This window comes from Nanorana parkeri, unplaced genomic scaffold (genome assembly GCF_000935625.1).
Source record: "Nanorana parkeri isolate BGI_ZX_2015 unplaced genomic scaffold, ASM93562v1 scaffold388, whole genome shotgun sequence".
NCBI classification, from domain to species: Eukaryota; Metazoa; Chordata; class Amphibia; order Anura; family Dicroglossidae; genus Nanorana; species Nanorana parkeri.
This window is the reverse complement of record NW_017306656.1, coordinates 484498-505181: the sequence shown is the minus strand read 5'-3', so window position 1 is coordinate 505181 and position 20684 is coordinate 484498. Positions and strand designations below refer to the sequence as shown.

At 37.7% G+C, this 20684-nt stretch overlaps 1 protein-coding gene across 2 annotated transcripts in view; it reads left to right on the top strand.

The window, feature by feature from the left end:
• The window catches only part of MAN2A1 (mannosidase alpha class 2A member 1), a 126109-nt gene extending 106948 nt beyond the window's left edge, over window positions 1-19161 (top strand). The window contains exons 18-22 of one of the 2 annotated variants that reach the window (XM_018559312.1): window positions 4442-4583; window positions 7992-8125; window positions 11970-12164; window positions 18093-18197; window positions 18802-19161. In XM_018559312.1, coding sequence (XP_018414814.1) covers window positions 4442-4583; window positions 7992-8125; window positions 11970-12164; window positions 18093-18197; window positions 18802-18954 — 729 coding nt within the window. In that variant the 3' untranslated portion in view covers window positions 18955-19161. The remainder of the gene's footprint in view (window positions 1-4441; window positions 4584-7991; window positions 8126-11969; window positions 12165-18092; window positions 18198-18801) is intronic. The other variant, XM_018559313.1, reaches the window with a different exon arrangement.
• The last annotated feature ends 1523 nt before the right edge of the window (window positions 19162-20684 follow it).

The following is a 20684-nucleotide window of genomic DNA, read 5'->3' as shown; positions in this document are numbered from 1 at the left end:
CTTGCATATAGTGCAAGTTCCATTTTAAGTATACTTGGGTTTCATACAATTGCTGATGGTATTACATTAATCAAAATCTGCAGCATTGTTACTAAAACATGTTCAAATGATTTTATGCAATTGCATAACACTTTCCCAAGCCAGCAATAATACTGCTGCTGCTAAAATTGACTGCTCATCATATATTTGAACCACCACATGAGACGCAAGTCTCCTGCATTCTTTAGTAGCGTGTTTACTGGAACTAAATGGAAAAACTGATAAAAAGGAAACTTGCCATCTCTAACCACTTTACCTAACCAATTTTTTTGTTTTCATTTTCCTGATGCTGTTAGAATAGTAAAGGTTAATTTACTTAAATCTTATTTACATTTACTTCCTGCTAATTAAATTGGCACTTTGTGAATTAGCAGACCTAAAGCAGGAAAAGTATGTATTCTAATAAATCGTGGGCACTGTATGCTTGTAAGAATGGTGACTTGTCTAATAGCTTGTATGCCTGAAATTTTTGCTGTGTAATAGTTAACATCTTTGGCAAAAAGAAAGGTTTTTAGCAAAGTTGTGCTTTTGCTCTTGCAACATGAAGCAACAGGCTGGCTTTAATGCCGTCTTCACCAGCAGCACATACTCTCAGCCACCAGAAGCCAGACAGGAAGCCCTGTGTGAGCTTAGAGTCACTCTAGTCGGTGCTTACCTGGGACTACGGACTCTCTTCCGATCTCTATGTAATGGTGCTGTGCCAAGCCCCAATGCTGACCCATGGCAGGAAGGGGAGATGGGAGCAAGTGACATGCTCCTTTATACCTAAAAGTTCTTTAGTGGCTAGATGGAGTGGCAGAAAGTGAAGGAAAGGGAGTATGTGCTGCTGAGGAAGGAGGGTTGTAGAAAAAAATACATTTTTAGAAGTAGACCAGCAATGACAGCTCGTCTTTGTCTCTTATGACGGGTCACTTAAAGACTAAGTTAAATCCCTTTCAGACAGATTGCATACAAAATGTTAATCTGGGTTTAAGCATTCACTAACCCTTTACAAATAACAGAAGACTATTTTCTCCATCTTTCGTGATAACTAAATTTTGCTACACATTTGTAGCTTTCTATCTAAATGTTTTCCGCTATTATCTACTAATGAATCTGGAGATCCCAACAGAACAGGCACATTTTTTGCAACAGTTTACTGCATATTATAAGTGTGAATTTAGTTTCAAACTTGGAAATTTGATTTTTTTTTTCTAGTCCTTTGAGGGACACAGTTTGATTATGAAGTAGCCACGTATTCTTATCCTTCCTAAAGGAGAAATGGACACTAGGAACATAGACAACTGAAATACAGCCCTCTTAAGGCTCTACTCCTCGCACCTGTTCAGTTCTGCTTAGTGTCCTTAACACAATGGATAACTAATTTTATTCCTTATTGTTCATTTGATGTGGATGATTTTTCAACAGCTAATGGTAGACTCAGGTTGAATAATTGAAATCCTGTAAGTCTCTCTCTCTCTTTCTCCAGTTAGCCAACAAGCACAGGTTTTTCCACTTGCAAAGAGTGACAAACCTGTGTGTGTCCCAGTAAGCACAATATTCTGCAATTCAATTCAGGTCAATATTTTCTCAGTTAATGGGACCAGAGCTGTGGGTATTTCTTCTCCCATCTCTTAAGACTCACTGTTGTGAGCGACTAGCAGGCTTTATGCTCTGTAAAAAGCTGTGTATGTGGTATTTGCTACAGAAATGGCTGTAGCTGATGGGCCATTTTATGAAAGGGTTAATTTTCCCCTTTTTACTTCTGAGTTTGCATTTTACTTTCTGTTAATTTGCTAGCTGGCCACATAGGAGACCCCTCTTTATTATCTCATGCTGTGTTTTTTTTCTTTGGTCCATTGCCCGGGTGCGGTTTTGCTCAAAACACCATTTGATATTTCCCGCCGTTCTCTATAATCGTCCGTGACCTCTGATGCATTTACTTTTGGGATTAGTGTAGTCTCTTCATTCTGTTTTTTTTTTCAGTATACATGAGGAGACACCTGAGGGCCCATTCACATTTGTGCATTGTAGCTATGCACGCTGAAGTGCAAGTATTGCATCACTGCAAATGTGCATCACTTGCTATATGTGCCGTGAGCTGCTGTGCCTTTCATTGTAAATGTCACCCCAATGCATTTTTCAGTAGAGCCCAATGAACCACAGCACACCACAACCCATATACTATGTATTGTGGGGCACTGTGTTTTTAAAAATGTGTCGGTTATGCTTTTTAATCTGTTGTGGTGCATAGGCAGCCAATTAAAAATGACTTGTGTGCATTACCATGCTGCCTAGTGTGAATGCGACTTGAAACTGTGAAACAAAGCAAAATGTACAGACACTCTCCTGGTGCCAGTCTCTGCTGCAGCCCATCCTTTACTACTTGCACGTCTCAGGACTTTGCAGTATCACCTGGGCCATTATCTCCCTGCATGTTACAATGAGTAGGTACACAGGTGTGCAAGGCTGTGTGAATCCAAAGGCACTGGAGCTGACCTGCTGGTTGGGTCTGTAATTAACCCTTAAACAGTGGGAGTGGTGCATGCCTCCTATTGTTTTTGGGGGGGTTTATTCATGGCCACTGTATGGCAAACTGATAAGTAGAAGCAGGCAGAACCCTCAGACTCCTGGGGCTTTAAGGTGTGGGCAATTCATGTAATAACCCTATGCCTGTTATTTCTGAACACCCCCACCTCCCCCTTCCTTGGGTGCTCTTTTCCCATGCTGCCTCACAGCAGTGGTACTTTCTACTGTTCTGCTAGGATTTATGACTTTGTAATGCGGTTTGTTGTTGCTCCATCTGATCGCATAACATCTGATCGCATAACATCTGATCACATAGTTAAATGGCCTCTGACTCCTTCGTTACCAGAATCTGGCCCACAGAATGCCTTTTATTTTGGATTCTGATAGGCTTCCTCCAGAGCACTCATTGTCCCTCTTTTCTTAGAGGAAGAGAACCCAGAAGCTGAATTTTGTTCAGCAGTGGTTTTCAGCAATACAGAAGGCAACTTTTTCCTTTCTATTTGGCTGTGTGTTCACTAAAATTAGAGAATTTCACCGTTCCTTACTTTACATCTTGTGTCTGTGCTTGGTTCTCATAAACCCAGTCATTATCCTGTTCATCATATCCTATTTCAATGGTTTTATTTGCAAGAATTGGAAACACCCAGACAACTTCTCGATCTGTCTACTCCTTAATGAGATATTCCCTTTAACCCATGATCCCATCTGCACTCAGACTTTGACTGTTCTATATTCCTAGGCTTAAAAGTGAACACAGTAGGAATTGAAGCGTCACACCAATTTAAATAGCCCAGATACAACTATATTCCTCTGAGGTCAGGGTACAATTGAGTGAAATAGCCAACACTTTCTGGGGATTCAAATACTTCTCTTTCATCAGGTTTAAGGTAAAATACAAAGAAACCTTGAGAATACATATAAAAAAACATGATTGCAATAAGATCAAAGCTTGCTTTGTACATCAAAAACGTAGCGCAATAATAAAACACAGATTCATTACCTTGTATCGTGTATATACATTCAAAATAAGTATATGTAAAAATATATAAAAGCATTATTCCTAAATCAACATAAAAGTAGCAATACATCTCTCAAAATGTGAAAAAAGGGCCAACATATTTCAATCTATCAATCAACAATGTTTGAGTAAAGTGTAAAGGTTCAGTTACACATAGAAAAAAAAGGGGGGGGGCATACCTAATCCCTGCAGAGGGATTTCTATTTTGTCATTGCAGAAAGTCCCACAAGAGATTCTTTGGCTTACAGATCCACTATCTCTAAGTGGGCTTGATAGGTTTCTGTGCAAGCCTATAAGTTACAAGATAGTACCTCCTTTTCTTGGGCTTTTGTCGCCATGCCTCGGTGTCACAGATTCTACGTTGCTGTGCCTGCCTCTGCATATACTAGTTTCGTTCTGCATCTACTATTTATTGCCCTTGGTCTCCTTTTGTTTGGTCATTATTGTGGGCTATTTCACCTGTTTTTGATTGTTCCTATACCTAAGTCTGGACTCTTTACCTAGGTTATCATCAGCTGTGTTCCTTAATGTATGCTGGAGAAAATAGGATTTTTATACTCGCCATAAAATAGTCTATTGAGTCTATTGAGGAACGCAGCTTCCTCCCCTTCTATGCTATTATTCTTTATATGGACTGCTTGCTACAATTGAGCAGTTGAGTTTGGATATGTTATAGCCTCAGGGGGGAAGCCCTTCAGTTTTCTATGTGCCTAATATAAATTTCTCCTGAAAGTGATAGTATAACTCTAGCCTAGTCTAACTCTCAACTGTCATCGAGCTGTGTCACTCAATGGTGCCGGAGAAAATAATTTTATGGTGTGTACAAAACTCTTGTCTTTTTATTAAGTTTATGATTGTGGTCCTAATTTTTTACAGATCCAGCCACGCCAAACTTTAAGCAAAGTGCCTCTTCAGGCTAATGTTTATCCAATGAGCACAATGGCTTATATTCAAGACATTTTCAGCCGATTAACTCTGCATGCTGCACAGCCTCTTGGCATTGCCAGTTTGAAAAGTGGTGAGTAGTTAATGTTACTTGACCTATTCCTTACTGCCTGACCTTTATGCTTTGACAATGTTTTTTTCCTAGAGGTGACGTTGGCTAAGGTAATGGTCTTTTTTTAATCGAAAGTAATGTTCATTTAAAATTGTTTTAATGGTACTTCTTGTATTGACAGAAGGTTAATACACACACCCGAGTGCCTCCTAACAGGGCAGATGCATTCAGCTGAGATCCAGTGTTTTTCACTTGCCCCGCCAGGAGCAGGGCAGCCTTTCTCCCCAAAAAGTGCTGCTTCATAGCTTCATAACTTCATGCCATTTCTGGAGATAGGCTATGCTGCATCAAGCAGAACCACATAGTAAAGATCACTGAGGCAAGGCTGAAGGAAGGTAAGTATTTGTCCTAGTGGGATACACTCAGATGGGTGAAAGGATTGTATTAAAAGACCACAGTTATACTTTAAATTATGTATCATGTCTGCAGAATCTAAAAGACCCAGTTTTGGTGTTGGGAGTTTAAAGAGTTTAAAGCCTAATGTTCGTCCCATATATATATATATACACGCACGCACGCTATAACCAATTTCAATGAAGGCCAGCAGACCTAAAACTGTATTTATGGATTGTGGGAGGAAAGTATGGTACTCAGATTGGTAAGTCTAACTCGTACTAGTAGGTTAAATGGCCTCAGGCTGAAGTTGGCTAATAGTTTCAGAAGTTGAAAAAAGGTGCAAGTCCATAAAGTTCCACTTATAGAAAAACTTCCATAAACAAAATTACTTATAGCTGATCCAGAGGACGGCATGATTTTCACAACATCCATTTTGTGAACTGGTGCCCAAAACGAAACTGCATATTCCCCATTTAGGTCTTGCTAATGCTTTGTATAGCGGGAGATTATGGCTCTGAAGTCTGTACCCCTTTTGATACAAGAAAGTACTTTGCTTGTTTTAGAAACTGCAGCTTGGCATTGTATGCTATTAAGTCTATGATCTACCTGAACACCCAGCTCCTTCTAGATCATTGACTCCCCAATTGTATTCTCCCTAGAGTGTATGCATGTTTTGATTACCCAAATGCATAACTTTACATTTATCAAAATGAATCTTCATTTAGTACACAGATGCTTGATTACACAGTGCATTCAGATCTGCTTGTAAGTTGGAGACCTCTTGTAAGGACTGTATTCCGCTACGTAACTTGGTCTCATCTGCAAACACAGAAATGGTACTTTTAATGCCAAACTCTATATAATTTATAATCAGGTTGACTGTAAGGGTCCCAAAACAGAACCTTAGGGTACACCACTAATATCCTTTAGACAATTCAGAATATGAACCAGTAATTACTACTCTGTAAATACGGTCTTCAAGACAGTTTTCTATCCAATAGCAGTCTGTGGTGAACTATGTCAAATGCTTTTGCAAAGTCCAAGTATACTATATCGACAGCCATTCCTTTGTCTTATGTATTGCTTCCGCTTAAAAAGAAAGTGGATTTGTTTGACATCTTCAGTCTTTTGTGAATCCATGCAGACTATCGCTTATAATGTTTTGTAGCAAAACATATCAAACTCTTAAGTATCTTCCCAACTATGGAAGTTAAGCTTACATGTCTGTACCTACTTGGTAGACTTTGAGCCCTTTTTTAAATATAGGTATCACATTGGCCTTGCACCAACCCATTGGTACCAAGTAATAATCGATTATAATCGATTATGTCGATTAGTTGTTGCAGCCCTAAAGCCAGTCATTAAAAATGTAGATACAGTAAAAAATATGGAAATCTAGCTTAATTCTCTGATGAAATGTATGCGTAAGTCATCTGGTCCAGGTGCTTTGTGCACTTTAATTTTGTCTGTCTGTTTCAGGACCATATCATTGTTTATTTTTTATAAAAGCATGTTTTCAGTGTATTTGCCTTCTTTGTTCTCAGTCACTATCTGAGTTCTCTTGTAAGGGACCTACATTACTCAGACATTATCTTTTTACTATTAATATACCTGAAGAATTTTTGGGGGTTTTTCCTGCTCTCTTTTGCAACCGGTCGTTCATTTGGAATCGTTACAAACTTTATTTCCATTTAATGTTATATACTTTGTAACTTTAAGATGACCATGGTTCCTTCCTTTTTTTTATTTTTTAAATGCTGTTTTCCTTGGTTCTTGACAGTGTATGTTGGTATAAATGTATTGGGGAGAGCTAGTTGTAATTTTTTAAGGTCAGGGACTGATGGAAGATATGCATGTTATATGTATGAAGTATTATGTTAAGGAAAGAAATACCTGTTTTGTTTTTTTCTCCTAAATTCCACACTTTCTCAATCTCAAGTTTATGCACTTAATTACCATTTTTCTTTTCCTTTATGAACACTAATCCTTTTGTGCACATAGCCATTTTTTTAGTGGCACAAGGGAGAAATATTTATGTGTGGGTTAAATAGGTTAATGATCACCTCTTGACAAGATTTTGTTTTCTCAGTTTCTGCTGTTCAGTAGTCTTTAATCAATTTGTGATGGATTTGACTGCAGTCATTTGCTTGATGTGTCCCTTACCTCAAATATTTACAGCATGAAAAAGCAATAAAGGCTGTCTACAAATAGCAACTTTCACGTTCAGTGGTTACAGAGCCACCAGACAGCATTGTAGCATGTAAAAAACTACTGCCTGTCTCCTCGCTTTTATAAAATTGTCCAAGAATTAACAGCTTGGTTAACTAGTTTAATCAATGATCATTGTTTCATTTAAAGTTGCATTTCACCTTTTTGCTTTAAGAACCAAAGCTTTTGTCCTCCATTTTCTACTTTCCTAAATTTATTTTTACCTTTTGTTGCTTGGCTGTTAGTACAAGAAGATGCCCGTGTGTGAGAACAGAATTTGATGGGAATAATATCTGTCCACTCACGTCTGAGGGATGCACACAAATTTGGTTGCCAGAGGCTGCATATTTGTTACCCTTCAGTGTATAGATCAACTTTATTGGGTGGGCCTCCCACTGCATAATTTCTGTGCTTTAGTTTTATGTACTGGTATACAGTTTTCCAGAAAAGAGGGTGTTATCATTTTCAAGGGGTTGGAATAAATAAGGGGTATATAATACTCTTTACGTTAAAATATCTTCTAGATGTTTTCCAAAATTGGTGACATTTTCTGTGTGCTACTGATATCTGAAAGTTATTGGCTCGCTAAAAACCAGCCTAGCCCAACAGACATGTCTGCAGAGATGGGATGAATAGCTCTTTCTTCTGAGCTGCTTGCTGTTTCGCTTCTTTTATTTTATTGCAAGCTTCATAATGTACATTAAGCCTGACGTCTCCTATCTGTTTTATGGAGAGAATAAAGGGAGCATAATGTTAAACTGTAATTTAAATGTAATGTTTCCAGACATTTGATTGGGTAAACCATCTCTTCATTTTACTCACAAGGTCAGCTGGAAGTGTTCATGGACCGTCGACTAATGCAGGATGATAATCGTGGTCTTGGGCAAGGTCTTCAAGATAACAAAATCACATTTAATTTATTCAGGATTCTTTTAGAGCAAAGGTCTGGAATACAAGAGGTATGTAAGCATACTTGCCATGCATGTATTCGGTAGCAAAGGGTAATAGAAAGCAAACACTCTTACCCAGTTAGCTTCCCATCTGGTTGCAAGCACTTGCCCAGTTTCCTTCAATTATTTAATTGAGCAGCATTTACCAAATGTGTGCTTTACTTAATTAACTTTTCATATCATAGTTTCACGTTTTCCCAGGTTACAAACTATTAATCTGATCATGAACACCAAATCTATTTCACAGCTTACTTTTTTTCTCGAGTTAACTTTTTTTCCCCACAATGCCAGGTGCACTTTTCAACTTTGGTTTTTGATATTATTGGCACAGCATAGACATTGAATTTGTAGCCAAACAATACTGCTTTCCAAAGCTGATCTATAAAGATTGGACATCTTTATCTTTGTGCACAAAGCAACAAATCTGGATGTCCACATAAAGACTATTCACTGGCGCAGCATTGCAAAGAAATAGGAATTGCACAGTGCAATATGAGTATGCTATTTAATAGGATTCAAATATAATTTAAGAGATTTAGTGATCATTAAGGAACACTATATGGGGGGGAAAAGTGATTTGTGGTGCAGCACTGTTATCATATATTAGAGTGAAAGCAATGCTTAAAGTGAACATAAAATGAGAAAAAGTATGTAAAATGAATCCATCAACAACATGCCACACTGGATCCCCTTATAAGGCTTGAAATGACAATACAGCTAAAGAAAAATCTATCTTATATAATGGTGTAAAGGAACAGAAAACCACTCCAACCAACCCCCTGACATCATTCTCCCACCAAAAACTATTCAAAAACGTTGTAATTCAACATCAGGACAGTGTGTATATCTTTGCCATAACCTTCATAAAGCATATCATAAATACATCAAACATGAGATGGTGAAGATGTTCCAGAAGAGAATAAAAATTAAATGAAATAAAGCCACACTGATCAGATAAATGAATGCCAAAACAAATTAACAGCGGTTGGAAGCATGTACAGCAGCCGGGTGTGATGGCTGCATGTAAAGTAATCTGCAGGTGTGTGGTGAGCACGTTACATGTTTCATCATGTTCTTGGCAAGACCTGATTGGTTGTAGGGAGCTATCACAGGGACTGCGACATTTAATTGTGTGTAATACTATAGACCACATAAAATGATCAGTCTGTCTGCGCAAACGAGGCACTTTAGACGTGTCTGCTGGCGCATGTATAACTGGAATGTTTTTGACATATGTAGTGTCTGATAGCACAAGCATGTGAAGATGCAGTGTGACTAGATAACCATTGATGCCGGCTGCTGTGTTAGTAACATTCCAGTGGTAGGCAATCAATAACTCCATACATAAACATGCCCTTAAAAATGGATATGTAACATAGAGCTTACCTCTCATCTGAAAAACAGGATAGCCCTAGATTTGTGTTGAAGCCCCTGGAATGCAGGGTGTTCAGAGTGCAGAACTTTTTTGCCCTGTCTCCCCCTCTGGGAATGCGTCTGTGTTTGTTCTATTACCATGCGTCTGGTGTCGGTTGCAAAATGTAATGCAACTGGTTTATTTACATCCACGTCTTCCCCCTTTCAACATCTTGCCAATTGCTATGCGAATATCGCTATGATGTTTTTGGAAGCAGCGTTTGAAGGTACCTATCGGTGTGCCCACATAGACCAATGCACAGGGACATTTTAATAAATACATATCTTGTCCTTTTTACCATTATATGGGTCTGTAAAATGTTCCCTGCAAATTATTGCATTACAAATATTACAATGGAAACACCTGTAACATCCTGTCTTATATGATTATATAACACAAATGGTTTCTTGCAATATTTGGATCTTGGGTCTGCCTGTACCAAAAGATATTTGTCATACTGCATTTATACACATTTAAAGGCCAATTTTTTGCAATATTGGATAGGCTCCTGTTCGCCTGAAGAATAGTCAGGTTGTCAACAGTTGCTCTGTGTACATCTCTAGAGGCAATGGTAAATGTCTGCAATTCTCTCAGGCTTGTCTCGTGCAATGAATTGTGTCCCAGGATTCTTATTGAACTTCGCTATGGCCAGAGAGAGTGCTTGGCCAGGGGGTAACCTCTGTCAAGAAATGTATCATGCATCTCTTTTATATGCAACTCTCAAGTATGAACATCGGAGCAGATGTGCATTACCCTGAGGAACTGGGAGACCGGAGGATTGTCACGAAGATGCTGTGGTGTACAATGTTATAGTGTAAAATCATGTTTCTGTCAGTGGGTTTCCTGTAAATGGATGTGGAGATCTGATGATCATGAATGGTAAACCGGACATTCAAGGAAGAAATCTCCCGATTCGATATCTCAGGATTACATTTTTTATGCCAGGCTGTATGTTGTTGAGGAATGTTATAAACTCGTCAAAAACCTGGGTATTGCCATCCAAAAATGTCATCTGTGTACCTCATCCACACCTTCACATGATTAATGTATAGGGCAGATGGGTTTACATGGCACTTTCCCATGAAGCCAACAAATTAGGTGCAGCTGAACTACACATGGCTGTACCTCTAATCTGTTTATACACTGGTTTCTCAAACAAAAACCTGTTATTTTCCAAGATGAATTCCAGACAACAAAGTATGAAAGCAGTTGGAACTTCACGTTTCCTATTAAATGTAAAAAAATATTCAGCAGCAGTAATCCCTGCCGCATTGGGAATGCATGTATATAATGACAAAATATATATCCATCATGGCCAAATGCCAACTATTTTCAAAAGTTCTGAATTAGTTTAATTTCTGTAAAAGATTGTTAGTATCCTTGATATACTAATCACGCACCAGAGGTTGTAGGAAGAAGTCTACGAATTGAGCAAAGTGCTGGGTGATGGATTCAGAGAATGAGACTTTTGGGCAAAAACTGAGTGGATTAGTGCCGTTGTGTATTTTGAGTAAACCATATTCCACTGGGATCCGAGCATGTACAATAAATAAGAAATCGGCAGTGGTCGCAGTGATCCAGTAATTCGGTTTCCCCATATCAATGAAAGCCACTAATCGTGTCCAAATGCTATGCATTTTATCATGCGTAGACAAGTTCGTAGCTGGATTTGTCAGATCAACATTCCTTTTCTGTATTCACTGTAATCCATAACAACAAACGCACCCCCTTATCTGCTGGTTTAATTATAATTGAGTCATCATTCTTGATTGACGACCGTGTGTTGTGATCTTCACTTGACATATTGGTGTAAGATCTAGATTTGTGATTTTAGTATGTGTTCATTTGCACTGTTGGTTTAGCTATACAAGACAGGTTTTTCTTTAGCTGTATTGTCATTCCAAGCCTTTTAAAGGGGACCCTGTGTGTCCCTGAAACGTTGTTCTTTGTTTTGACGTGAAGCGTCCATAAACAGACGTGCTCTTCACTTCAATTTGGTGTGCTGGTGACATTTTTAACAAGTGTTGATGGAGGAGGTCTGCACATTGGTGGAACGTTAAATGCTTACAATTTTACTAATGTCTATCCAAGATAGAGCAACAATGCAGACTCGAAGTTCTCAGATCATTAAGTGCAGCCTTGTTTTGTTGGCTTTATGTTAGCTTTTATGTTAAGGCAGCATAATCAATTTTTGTCTTGTACTACCAGCTCCTCCTGCACTGCAAGGGTCTAACCTTTCATTGGAAGATTTAGCTCCCTTTTGTAGTCTTGTTTTGTTTTTTTTGCAAAAATAAGATGCTCTTGTATAAATTAAGTTGTTGCATCTCAGAAAGTTAATATCACCTTCTCAGGAAACGGTTTGCAAAAGCACACATGACAGATTTTGTGCTTCTATGTAATTGTGTTGCAGATGTAACTTTTTCTTTTCTCTCCATAAAGAGTGAAGACAAAAGAGCTGTCAGTTACCCATCCCTTTTAAGTCATATAACATCAACCATCTTAAACCAACCAATAATATCAATGGCTGCAACAGAGGACACTGGTGCTCCTCCACTACTAGATGCCTTCTCTCCTCTCATGTCTTCAATGCCGTGTGATGTTCACTTAGTTAATTTACGAACTATTCAAGCTAAGGTATGTGGCAAGTCCCACATGATTGGGATGACATTGTGGTGTTGCATTGTTAGTGTGTTGGAATACAAAAAAAGAATGTAAATATATGTGTACACATATACACACACACATATACATACACACACACATACATACACACACACACACACACACTCACACACATATATATATATATATATATATATATATATATACACACACACATATATACAAACACACATACAAACACACACTTTAGAATGTAGCAATGTCTTTGGTGGGAGTTCTAGTTTGCTATACCTGATGTACTCCTGTTGGTGTCCTCTTGAAGAAAATTGAGGTACTCCCTTCTCTCATACTATTCATTTTTTAACCTCTTGAGACATCCGGCTCTTTTCTCTCTAAATCCCCTTAAAACCTAAAAAAATAATGTTTTGCGTTTCGGCAATGTCTGGGTTGCACAGGCTGCATCTTTTAGGTTTTGTAGTCTACCCTGACATATTATACATCATTTGTATTGAAACAGATAGGGGAATTGATTTCATAGCAAATTTGGATACATACATTTTTATTTCTTTGGGTTGTTTTGGGCATATATAGGAAAAAAATTATGATATTTTTTTTTTTTAACATAGTGTTTACATAATTTGTACACCAAAATATAATCAAAGTCCGCTGATTAAAATTAGTATAATTTTGATGTAACACTGCAAAATGATAAAGCTCAAATCGAATGTATGCATTTTACGTTGGGAGTGCTTTTTTTTCCCCTTTGCGACACAGGAGAAAAAAATTGGTTTGTGTAAATTGTTAGCATAACATTAGGATAATAGGTCAGGTTGGCAAGGCTACAAAAAGGGCCAAAGGTGTCTTTTTCACATGTTTGTGATTCACTTCAAGTAGCTGCAGTTTCCTACCGTCATCATTTCCCTGATAGAAACTAGTCTTCTATGCTATGTCAGATCGTTGTACCATTGTAAAGTGGATGCATCCCTTCTGTGGTAGTTGGACCAGTCTCTGGTCAGACTTCAATCTGCTCTCCCAGTTGGGAATTTTTCACAATGTTTCTGCAGTAATATGGCACATCTGGAGGTTTTCTTGGGTGAGGTCTGTTGGAGAGACCTTGGAATGCTGCTTTTTCAAGAGTTAACCCAAAGGAACCACCATAACATTGTTCTAAGAACAGTTCCAAGCTAGCACATACAAATACAATCGCACAAACAGTGTTCAGTATCAAGCATCAGCTGCCGCAAGATCCTGTGTCCTCTCCTCATAGCTTCAGGTATCCTCTTTTGTGCCTAGTCAAACGTGCCCTACCTGTATTTTAACATAAACCTCTTGGCAGATTTCCTCAAACATTCTGTAAAGGGTATTTGATCCCAATACCCTACCCCAATCCCAACAATGACATTTTCTTATTTGATCTATTTTGATGTTATGCTACTGAATGCATTTTATACCTGTTTAACCACTTTTCTACCACCATACGTTTTTAAGCAGCAAATTTGGATACTGTTTCCCTACCACCATTTTAAAACCTCACTGAAGAAAAGACCCGAGGACAGCCATTCTGCCCGTCAATCGCTGTCTACTGAACTAATCCATGTGGCTCAGTACCATGTGATCGCTCTGATGACCAATCACATCGATCACATGCTAGTGTTTACATGTTTGATCCCTCGCCTTCATCTTACAACAGAGGAAGGAGAGAAATCATAGTAATTTATGAATGGGAAATGAGTGGGTCAGGAGCAGCTGTGGATCCATTTATTTACTTTCAATGACTGTGTGGTCCTTTCTTTTTTTAACCCTTTCACCGCCTCTCCTACACATCTGATGTTTTAACCTGTCTGTGATCTGCATATTAACCTTTTACCTCTCTTATGTTGCACGTCTGTCCATTAACCTTCTCATCATCATCTTACTGTATGTCACGTTCATTAAACCCCTTCACCTTTTGATCTTTGTGTATAATCTGTACAATAATGTATCTAGTGCACCCATACCAAGTTCCATGTTTTAACCCCCGCTAAATTCAAGCATATTTCTTAATTTCCAATTAATATAAAATAAAATCACCTTGGGGAGTCTTCTTTCCAAAATTGTGTCAGTGTGCGGTTTTTGCACTGCCCTTGCATTTTTATTTTAACAGAAAATTAGATTTTTTTTTTCAAAATGTTTTTTTGTCTTTTTTCCTTTATGTGGTTATTAAATACCATCAAAAGAAAGCTCTGTCTAAAAAAGAAAGTATAAAATATATTTGTGTATAGTGTTGCAAGACTGAGAAATGATCAAAGTATCACAGTGCTAGAAAGCAAAACTAAAAAAAAATGGCCTGAAGGTGTAATACAAGTTGGTACTCAAATGATAATGCAAAAAATAACTGTTGATGCCATCAAATCTTTAGTTGATCATTTCCTGCACACTCTACCTGTGCTGTATTGTTATCAGTTACACTGTTGCCAGCTATCTCTGAGGACTACAGAACCCATCTTCTCTGTTTTGGAGAGGTGGTTAATTGTCCCATCTTGGTGTGACAACACTGCTTCTCTATAGCGTACATTATGGCGCATGAGGGTTGTCAACCTAGGACAGCAAGTGTGTTACTGTTGACAAAAAAGCCGGAAAACACATGCAGCCACCATATCTAAGGATGGGTAAACTGAAGAATATGAAATGCTTGTTCTGAAGGTTCTTTACCTTCCTGATTATTACCTGCAGGATTTACTACCCGCAGGCTTTATCTACTGAACTACTTTCCTTGTTATAACAGGATTATCCTACACCTCAGTCTGGGCTTTTTTTTTTTTTTTTTTTTTAGCTAAAGGATTTTTCACAGTCTTATAGATTTAAGAAGTTCTTCCTTTTTAAAAACGAATTATTTGGATGAAAAGGTTTACACGTGTTTGTCTTTCCTTAGAGGGTGTGTTATATTCTCTAGTGCTGCCCTTGCAGAGTAAAGTACTTTTACCCCAATTACTGTAAGTTACGATCCGCTAAATAAGCGTTCACACCTACAAGTATATGATTGAGGATTCAATCATGAGATTTTTTAGCTCAACACAATAACAGAAATGTATTGGTATATGATATTAAGACTTAAATACAGCAAACCAACAATCTATTTAACTACAAAACACAAAAGATTTAAGCATGCAAAATACATACCTTGATATAAAAGAGACAAACGATAGACATACATTTAAGTGGGGAGGGAGTACAGGTATATATACCAGTTAATTGTCACATGAGGGCCCCATTCTGGTGGTCTAAAAAGACTTGCTTTTTTCCAAAGCCTACCATGATATATCTCTGGTGTTCATAGGGAAGCATTGAGGGCCATCAATTGGTGGCCTTCCAATACTTAATCTAATCAAATTAGAATCCTCCTCTAAGGATTGGATACTTCCAAATACTCTTTGTTAGAACTTCCAACCCCTTTCTATTCAAATCTTTAATTGCACTCTATGGTATTCAACTTTTATGCTGGGAAAATTCCAGGTGGTCAGGTGACCCCAGGCTAACCCATGGTCATGATTTTATGTAAACCAGGGCAGACAATCTAGTTGTTTGCTACATACAAGGATCTTTTGAAGGTCTTAGCCAGAGACAAAATTAAAGTATGTACCTATTGTGAGAATCAAGGGTCTCGGCTCCGAAGTGTTCATGGATCTTATGGTCTTTTGTCTTGACCATTTACCATTAACAGGCTATGCCTGGACAGAGTCCTAATTATATTTAAAATCCCCATGTAATCAATTCCTCAAGGAGTAAAAACAATCTTCCTTACTTCAATCAGTCACCCAACATAGAATATGTTTAATTACAAAAATGATATACATATGTTCATGGAGATTTGATATAAATCTCATAAGGTAACAGTGTACAGGGAGCCCAAGCATCGGTTTGGTATTCTGACAGTGCCCGTCACCACCATCAAAATGTACACAGCGGGAGATTTGTTCATCCACACTGTGTAGCGTGGATGGAGGAATGGAGGAATCCGTCGTATTTTTTTACATTAAAAAAAGTGTGTATCCAGCTTTAGTCTTGCAAGGTTAATCAGTTGTTATTAATCTTGCAGGACAGCAGTCTTCCCTACCTTACAATCTGTATATCGTTTTTTTTTTTTTATACTTTTATTTGGCTTTCTTCTAATCCTGACCGGTTTTTGCAAGCTAATCCTTTGCAAGCGAATCCTTTCCTGGTTTGGTGTTGTGTTTTTTCTTGTTGCTGTTAGGTGAGTTACTAATCAAGATCTTGCTCCTATTTGTAAACGTCCAGAAATTATACTGGCAGCATCATTTTCTTAGGCTGACACAATTTCAGACAGTTCATATCCACATATGAATAACGTGCTACCCTGCTGTATTCTGAATCCATGACCACCATATATACGGCTCTGTGTAGTTAAATACAGGTGGACAGTTTTAAATTTAGCACTAAGGCATAGAATTGTTTAGATTTGTATAAATTATGCAGATGAATTAGTTATACTTTTCCAAAATGTAATTTGTTAGGATTTTTCCCAAAAAGTTGGGACGCTTTGTAAAATCTACGAAAAACAGAATGCAGTGATCTGCAAATCTCATAAACCCATATTTTATTCACAATAGAAAACAAACGTATGACATTTTTAAACTGAGAAAATTGTACCATTTAAAAAAAAAAAACATAAAATATAAGGTAATTTGAAGATGATGGAGGCAACACTTCTCAATTTGGGAAAGAGCAACAAAAACCTGGCAAAGTAAGTGGTACTAACAGGGAAGAGCTGTAAGAATATTTTGCAACTAATTAGGTTAACTAGAAATAGGTCAGTAACAGGATTTTGGTATAAAAAGAGCATATTGGAGAGTCCGTGTGTCTCAGAAGTAGAAATAGGCAGAGGTTCACTAATCTATATGAAAACTGTGTGTAAAAATTGTTGACTAATTTCAGAATGTTCCTCAACGTAAAATTGCAGACTTTAAATATATCATCATTTCTAGTACATAATATCAAAAGATTTAGAGAATCTGGAGAAATCCAGAAACACAAGCCCGAAACACAATATTAGATGCCCATGATCTTCGGGTCCTTAGACTGCAACACAGTTTGTCGTGCCATTCAAAAAGTGAAAGCTCTATCATGCAAAGAAGCAATATCTGAACATGATCAAGAAACGCCACCGTCCTTCTGTGGGCCGAAAACTGTTCTATGGTCAGACGAATCGAAATTTGACATTCTTTTTGGCAAACATGGTGTGTATGGAATGGGCAGCTTGCACGTCTGGAAAGGAACCATCAATGCTGAAATATACAGTATATCCAGGTTTTAGAGCAGCTTATGCTCCCATCCAGACCACATCTTTTTCAGCGAAGGCCTTTTATATTTCAGTAGGACAATACTAAACTGCATACTTTATCTATGAAAAGGGCATGGCTTCATAGTAGAAAAGTCCGGGTGCTCGACCAGCCTGCCTGCAGTCCAGGCCAATTGAAGATATTTGGCACATATTGAAACCTAAAATACGGCAAAGAATACCTAGGACTGTTGAGCAGCTAGAATCCTATATCAGGCAAGAATGGGCCAACATTCCTCTCCCTAAACTCCAGCAACTGGTCATCTCAGTTCCCAGACATTTACAGAGTGTTGTTAAAAGAAGAGGGGATGCTACACCTTGGTAAACATGGCCCTGTCCCAAGTTTTTTTGAGAACTTTTGCTTTCATCAATTTCAAAATTACTTTATTTTTTCTTTATGGTAAATGTTCTCAGTTTTAAGAGGTTTGTTTTCTATTGTGAATAAAATATGGGTGTATGAGATTTGCAAATCATTGCATTCTGGTTTTCTTAAGATTTTACAGTGTCCTAACTTTTTGGAATTGAGGGTTTAAATAAAAATGAATGTCACCGATTTGTCAAAAGACTATTTCTAAAATTGCTAACATCTTTATGCTTGCATTTAGGTGGGACCATCAGAGGAGGCGGCGCTAATTCTGCATAGGAAAGGATTTGACTGCAAGTTTACAAATAAAGACCTTGGGCTCTTCTGCTCTACATCTCAGGGAAAGGTATTTCACTTCAGGAAATAGTACTCGTTACCTTATTGTGAATTAAGCAAACATTTGATAACTCAGCTCTTGTTAACTCCAAGCTAGCTAGTCAAACCATTGGAATATTGCTACTTGTAGCTGAGCCACAACATTCTTAAAATACATTTTATAAATTCACGCAGGAAATGCTATCCTATGACTTCTGATGGAGAGCTGCAGTGGGAAGAGTGGTTTCAGGCAGTGATCACCTGTTTTCTCACTGCTGCTTTGTTTTAGATGTCAGGTTTATTTTCAGACGTCTGATCCCTTTATATCAAATGTTTTAAATGGGAAAATTATTTATTTTGACTTTGATCACTTTTACATTTTTTTTTAGGGGAATAAGAACAATAAGTAGGATAGCAGAACTGTAACAAAAAGCAATGCTGTCCACCACATTTTTTGAGGGTTGTGATCCTCCTAACTGTATATAGTTTTAGAGAACCGGACAATCCTGATCAGCAAACACGTCTGTATATAGAATTATGCCACTATAACAAAACAGTTGAGGGCTGTGACCCTAACTTAGTGACGATCAAAAATATTGGCAAAAACTGATTGTGCGTTTCTTTTATGTTTTCAGATTTCAGTTTATGAACTTTTCAGTGGATTCAAAGTTGAAAGTCTCAAATCATCAACCTTATCTTTAATGCATACATCTCTAGATGCTCTAAACTTAAGTACGGTCACCATGAGCCCCATGGACATTAGCACATTTCGAGTAAAACTGAGATGAACTTTGCTGTAAGCAACAACCTTATCTCTTGTGTTTTACATGCAATAAAGAAGCACATTGCTATACCAGCTTCTGGACACTGTGAGGATTTGATTTCAACATTTTCTGTTGACAACACCTCCAAGAAAAGCCATTTTTAGCCACCTTCACCCAGTATATGAAGTACAAATTTTGGATTTTCCTTTTCTTTTAGAAAACCTAAACTTCTAGATTCTTTAAATGATGGGGTTTTCTTTTTCTCTGTAAATTCTAAAGTCAAGTATTAAGATGGTAAAATTACACTTTATAAATTGTATTCTGTCAAGTGAAGAAAACACTTGAAACAAACAATTTACAATGTGAGAATCACAGAATTAATATGTAATATGATGCAAAGAACATGTGCTGAGACACTGAAGGCTGACTGAAGCAGGTTAAAGACAAGGTTTGTCAGTTACCAGTTAGTAGTATGTTGCCAACAGCTGTTGAATATGGTGGCCTCCAAAACCATATTGTCCTCACAGTTTTAACTGTATTTGGTCAGCTCTCCATCCTTCTACACTTCCAGCGTTCACGCTCAGTATTATTTTGTCACAACTTCCTTTGTGGATGGCTGTTTATTATTGCTGTTTACCTCTGTTGGCACTGTGTGCTAATAAAATGGGTATAGCAATAAAAAGTTAACCATAAGTTAACTTTCACAGTTAAGTAGTCTATATATTAGTGCCAGTAAGATTGGCCCCACAATTAAACAGTTGTTGGCAAATGTAGTAGAACTGATGATCCAACATATTTGTATTGGAAGTGCTTAAAGACAGTGTTAGATGGGTAATTCTACATAATTTGGGTGACATTTATCAATTCTGTTACACAGCAAAGCAATGCTAAACCACAGCAGTGAGACAGATTTTTATAGTCAGCTTCATTCATAAATTCCTCATCCTGCTGCAAAAGTAGCATGATGACCGAATAAAACCTGCCCCTGACCACTTCTTAATTGTGGGTCTCTTAAGTGTAAATCTGTCTCGACGCCAGTGGGAAATCTTCAGAATACCTTTGACACTTTCTTTCCAGAGTTTTAGGCACATGGGTAACACATAATTATCCCACAGACTCTGCAGACAAGCAACCTGACTTGCATTTAATTATGTTTCTAATTTGCTTCATAAATGTCCCTCGTTGTGTTTCTTTTTTGGCAATCAAGCTTTCAACCACATTCGTTTCATAGACTGTTGATGCAGTGATACAAAGGGTGGACATACGGTGTTGTATTAAAACGACAACATGTAAATTTGCCCATCTAACATTGCTACCAGAGCTGTTAATCATAGTAGATCAAACGTACTTGATCAGTTTGAATTAATAATTCTGTAAATGTAATTTTGCACAATTGAGATGACAATTTGATGCAAAAGTATTACTTTAGCAGGATGTATTTCAAAGAGTACAGGTCACAAATGGTTATTCATGATAATATTGTTCTGTGCCAAATGTTAAACATGACAGCCTTGCCTCTCCGTGATAGCTATTTGTCCTTTATTTTCCACTTTCCACTTAAAAGGAGGGTGTTCCTATAGAGGCTGTCCTATCTCTTGTCTCTGCTCATGCAGATAGCAAATACTTCAAAAATGATAACAAAGGTGCTGCCAGTGTTATATACAAGAAAACTTGCATCAGTGATTTTTATTCAGTTTCACTTTAAAATCATAAAAAATAAATCAAAATCCATAGTGAATGATTACTAAACAGGC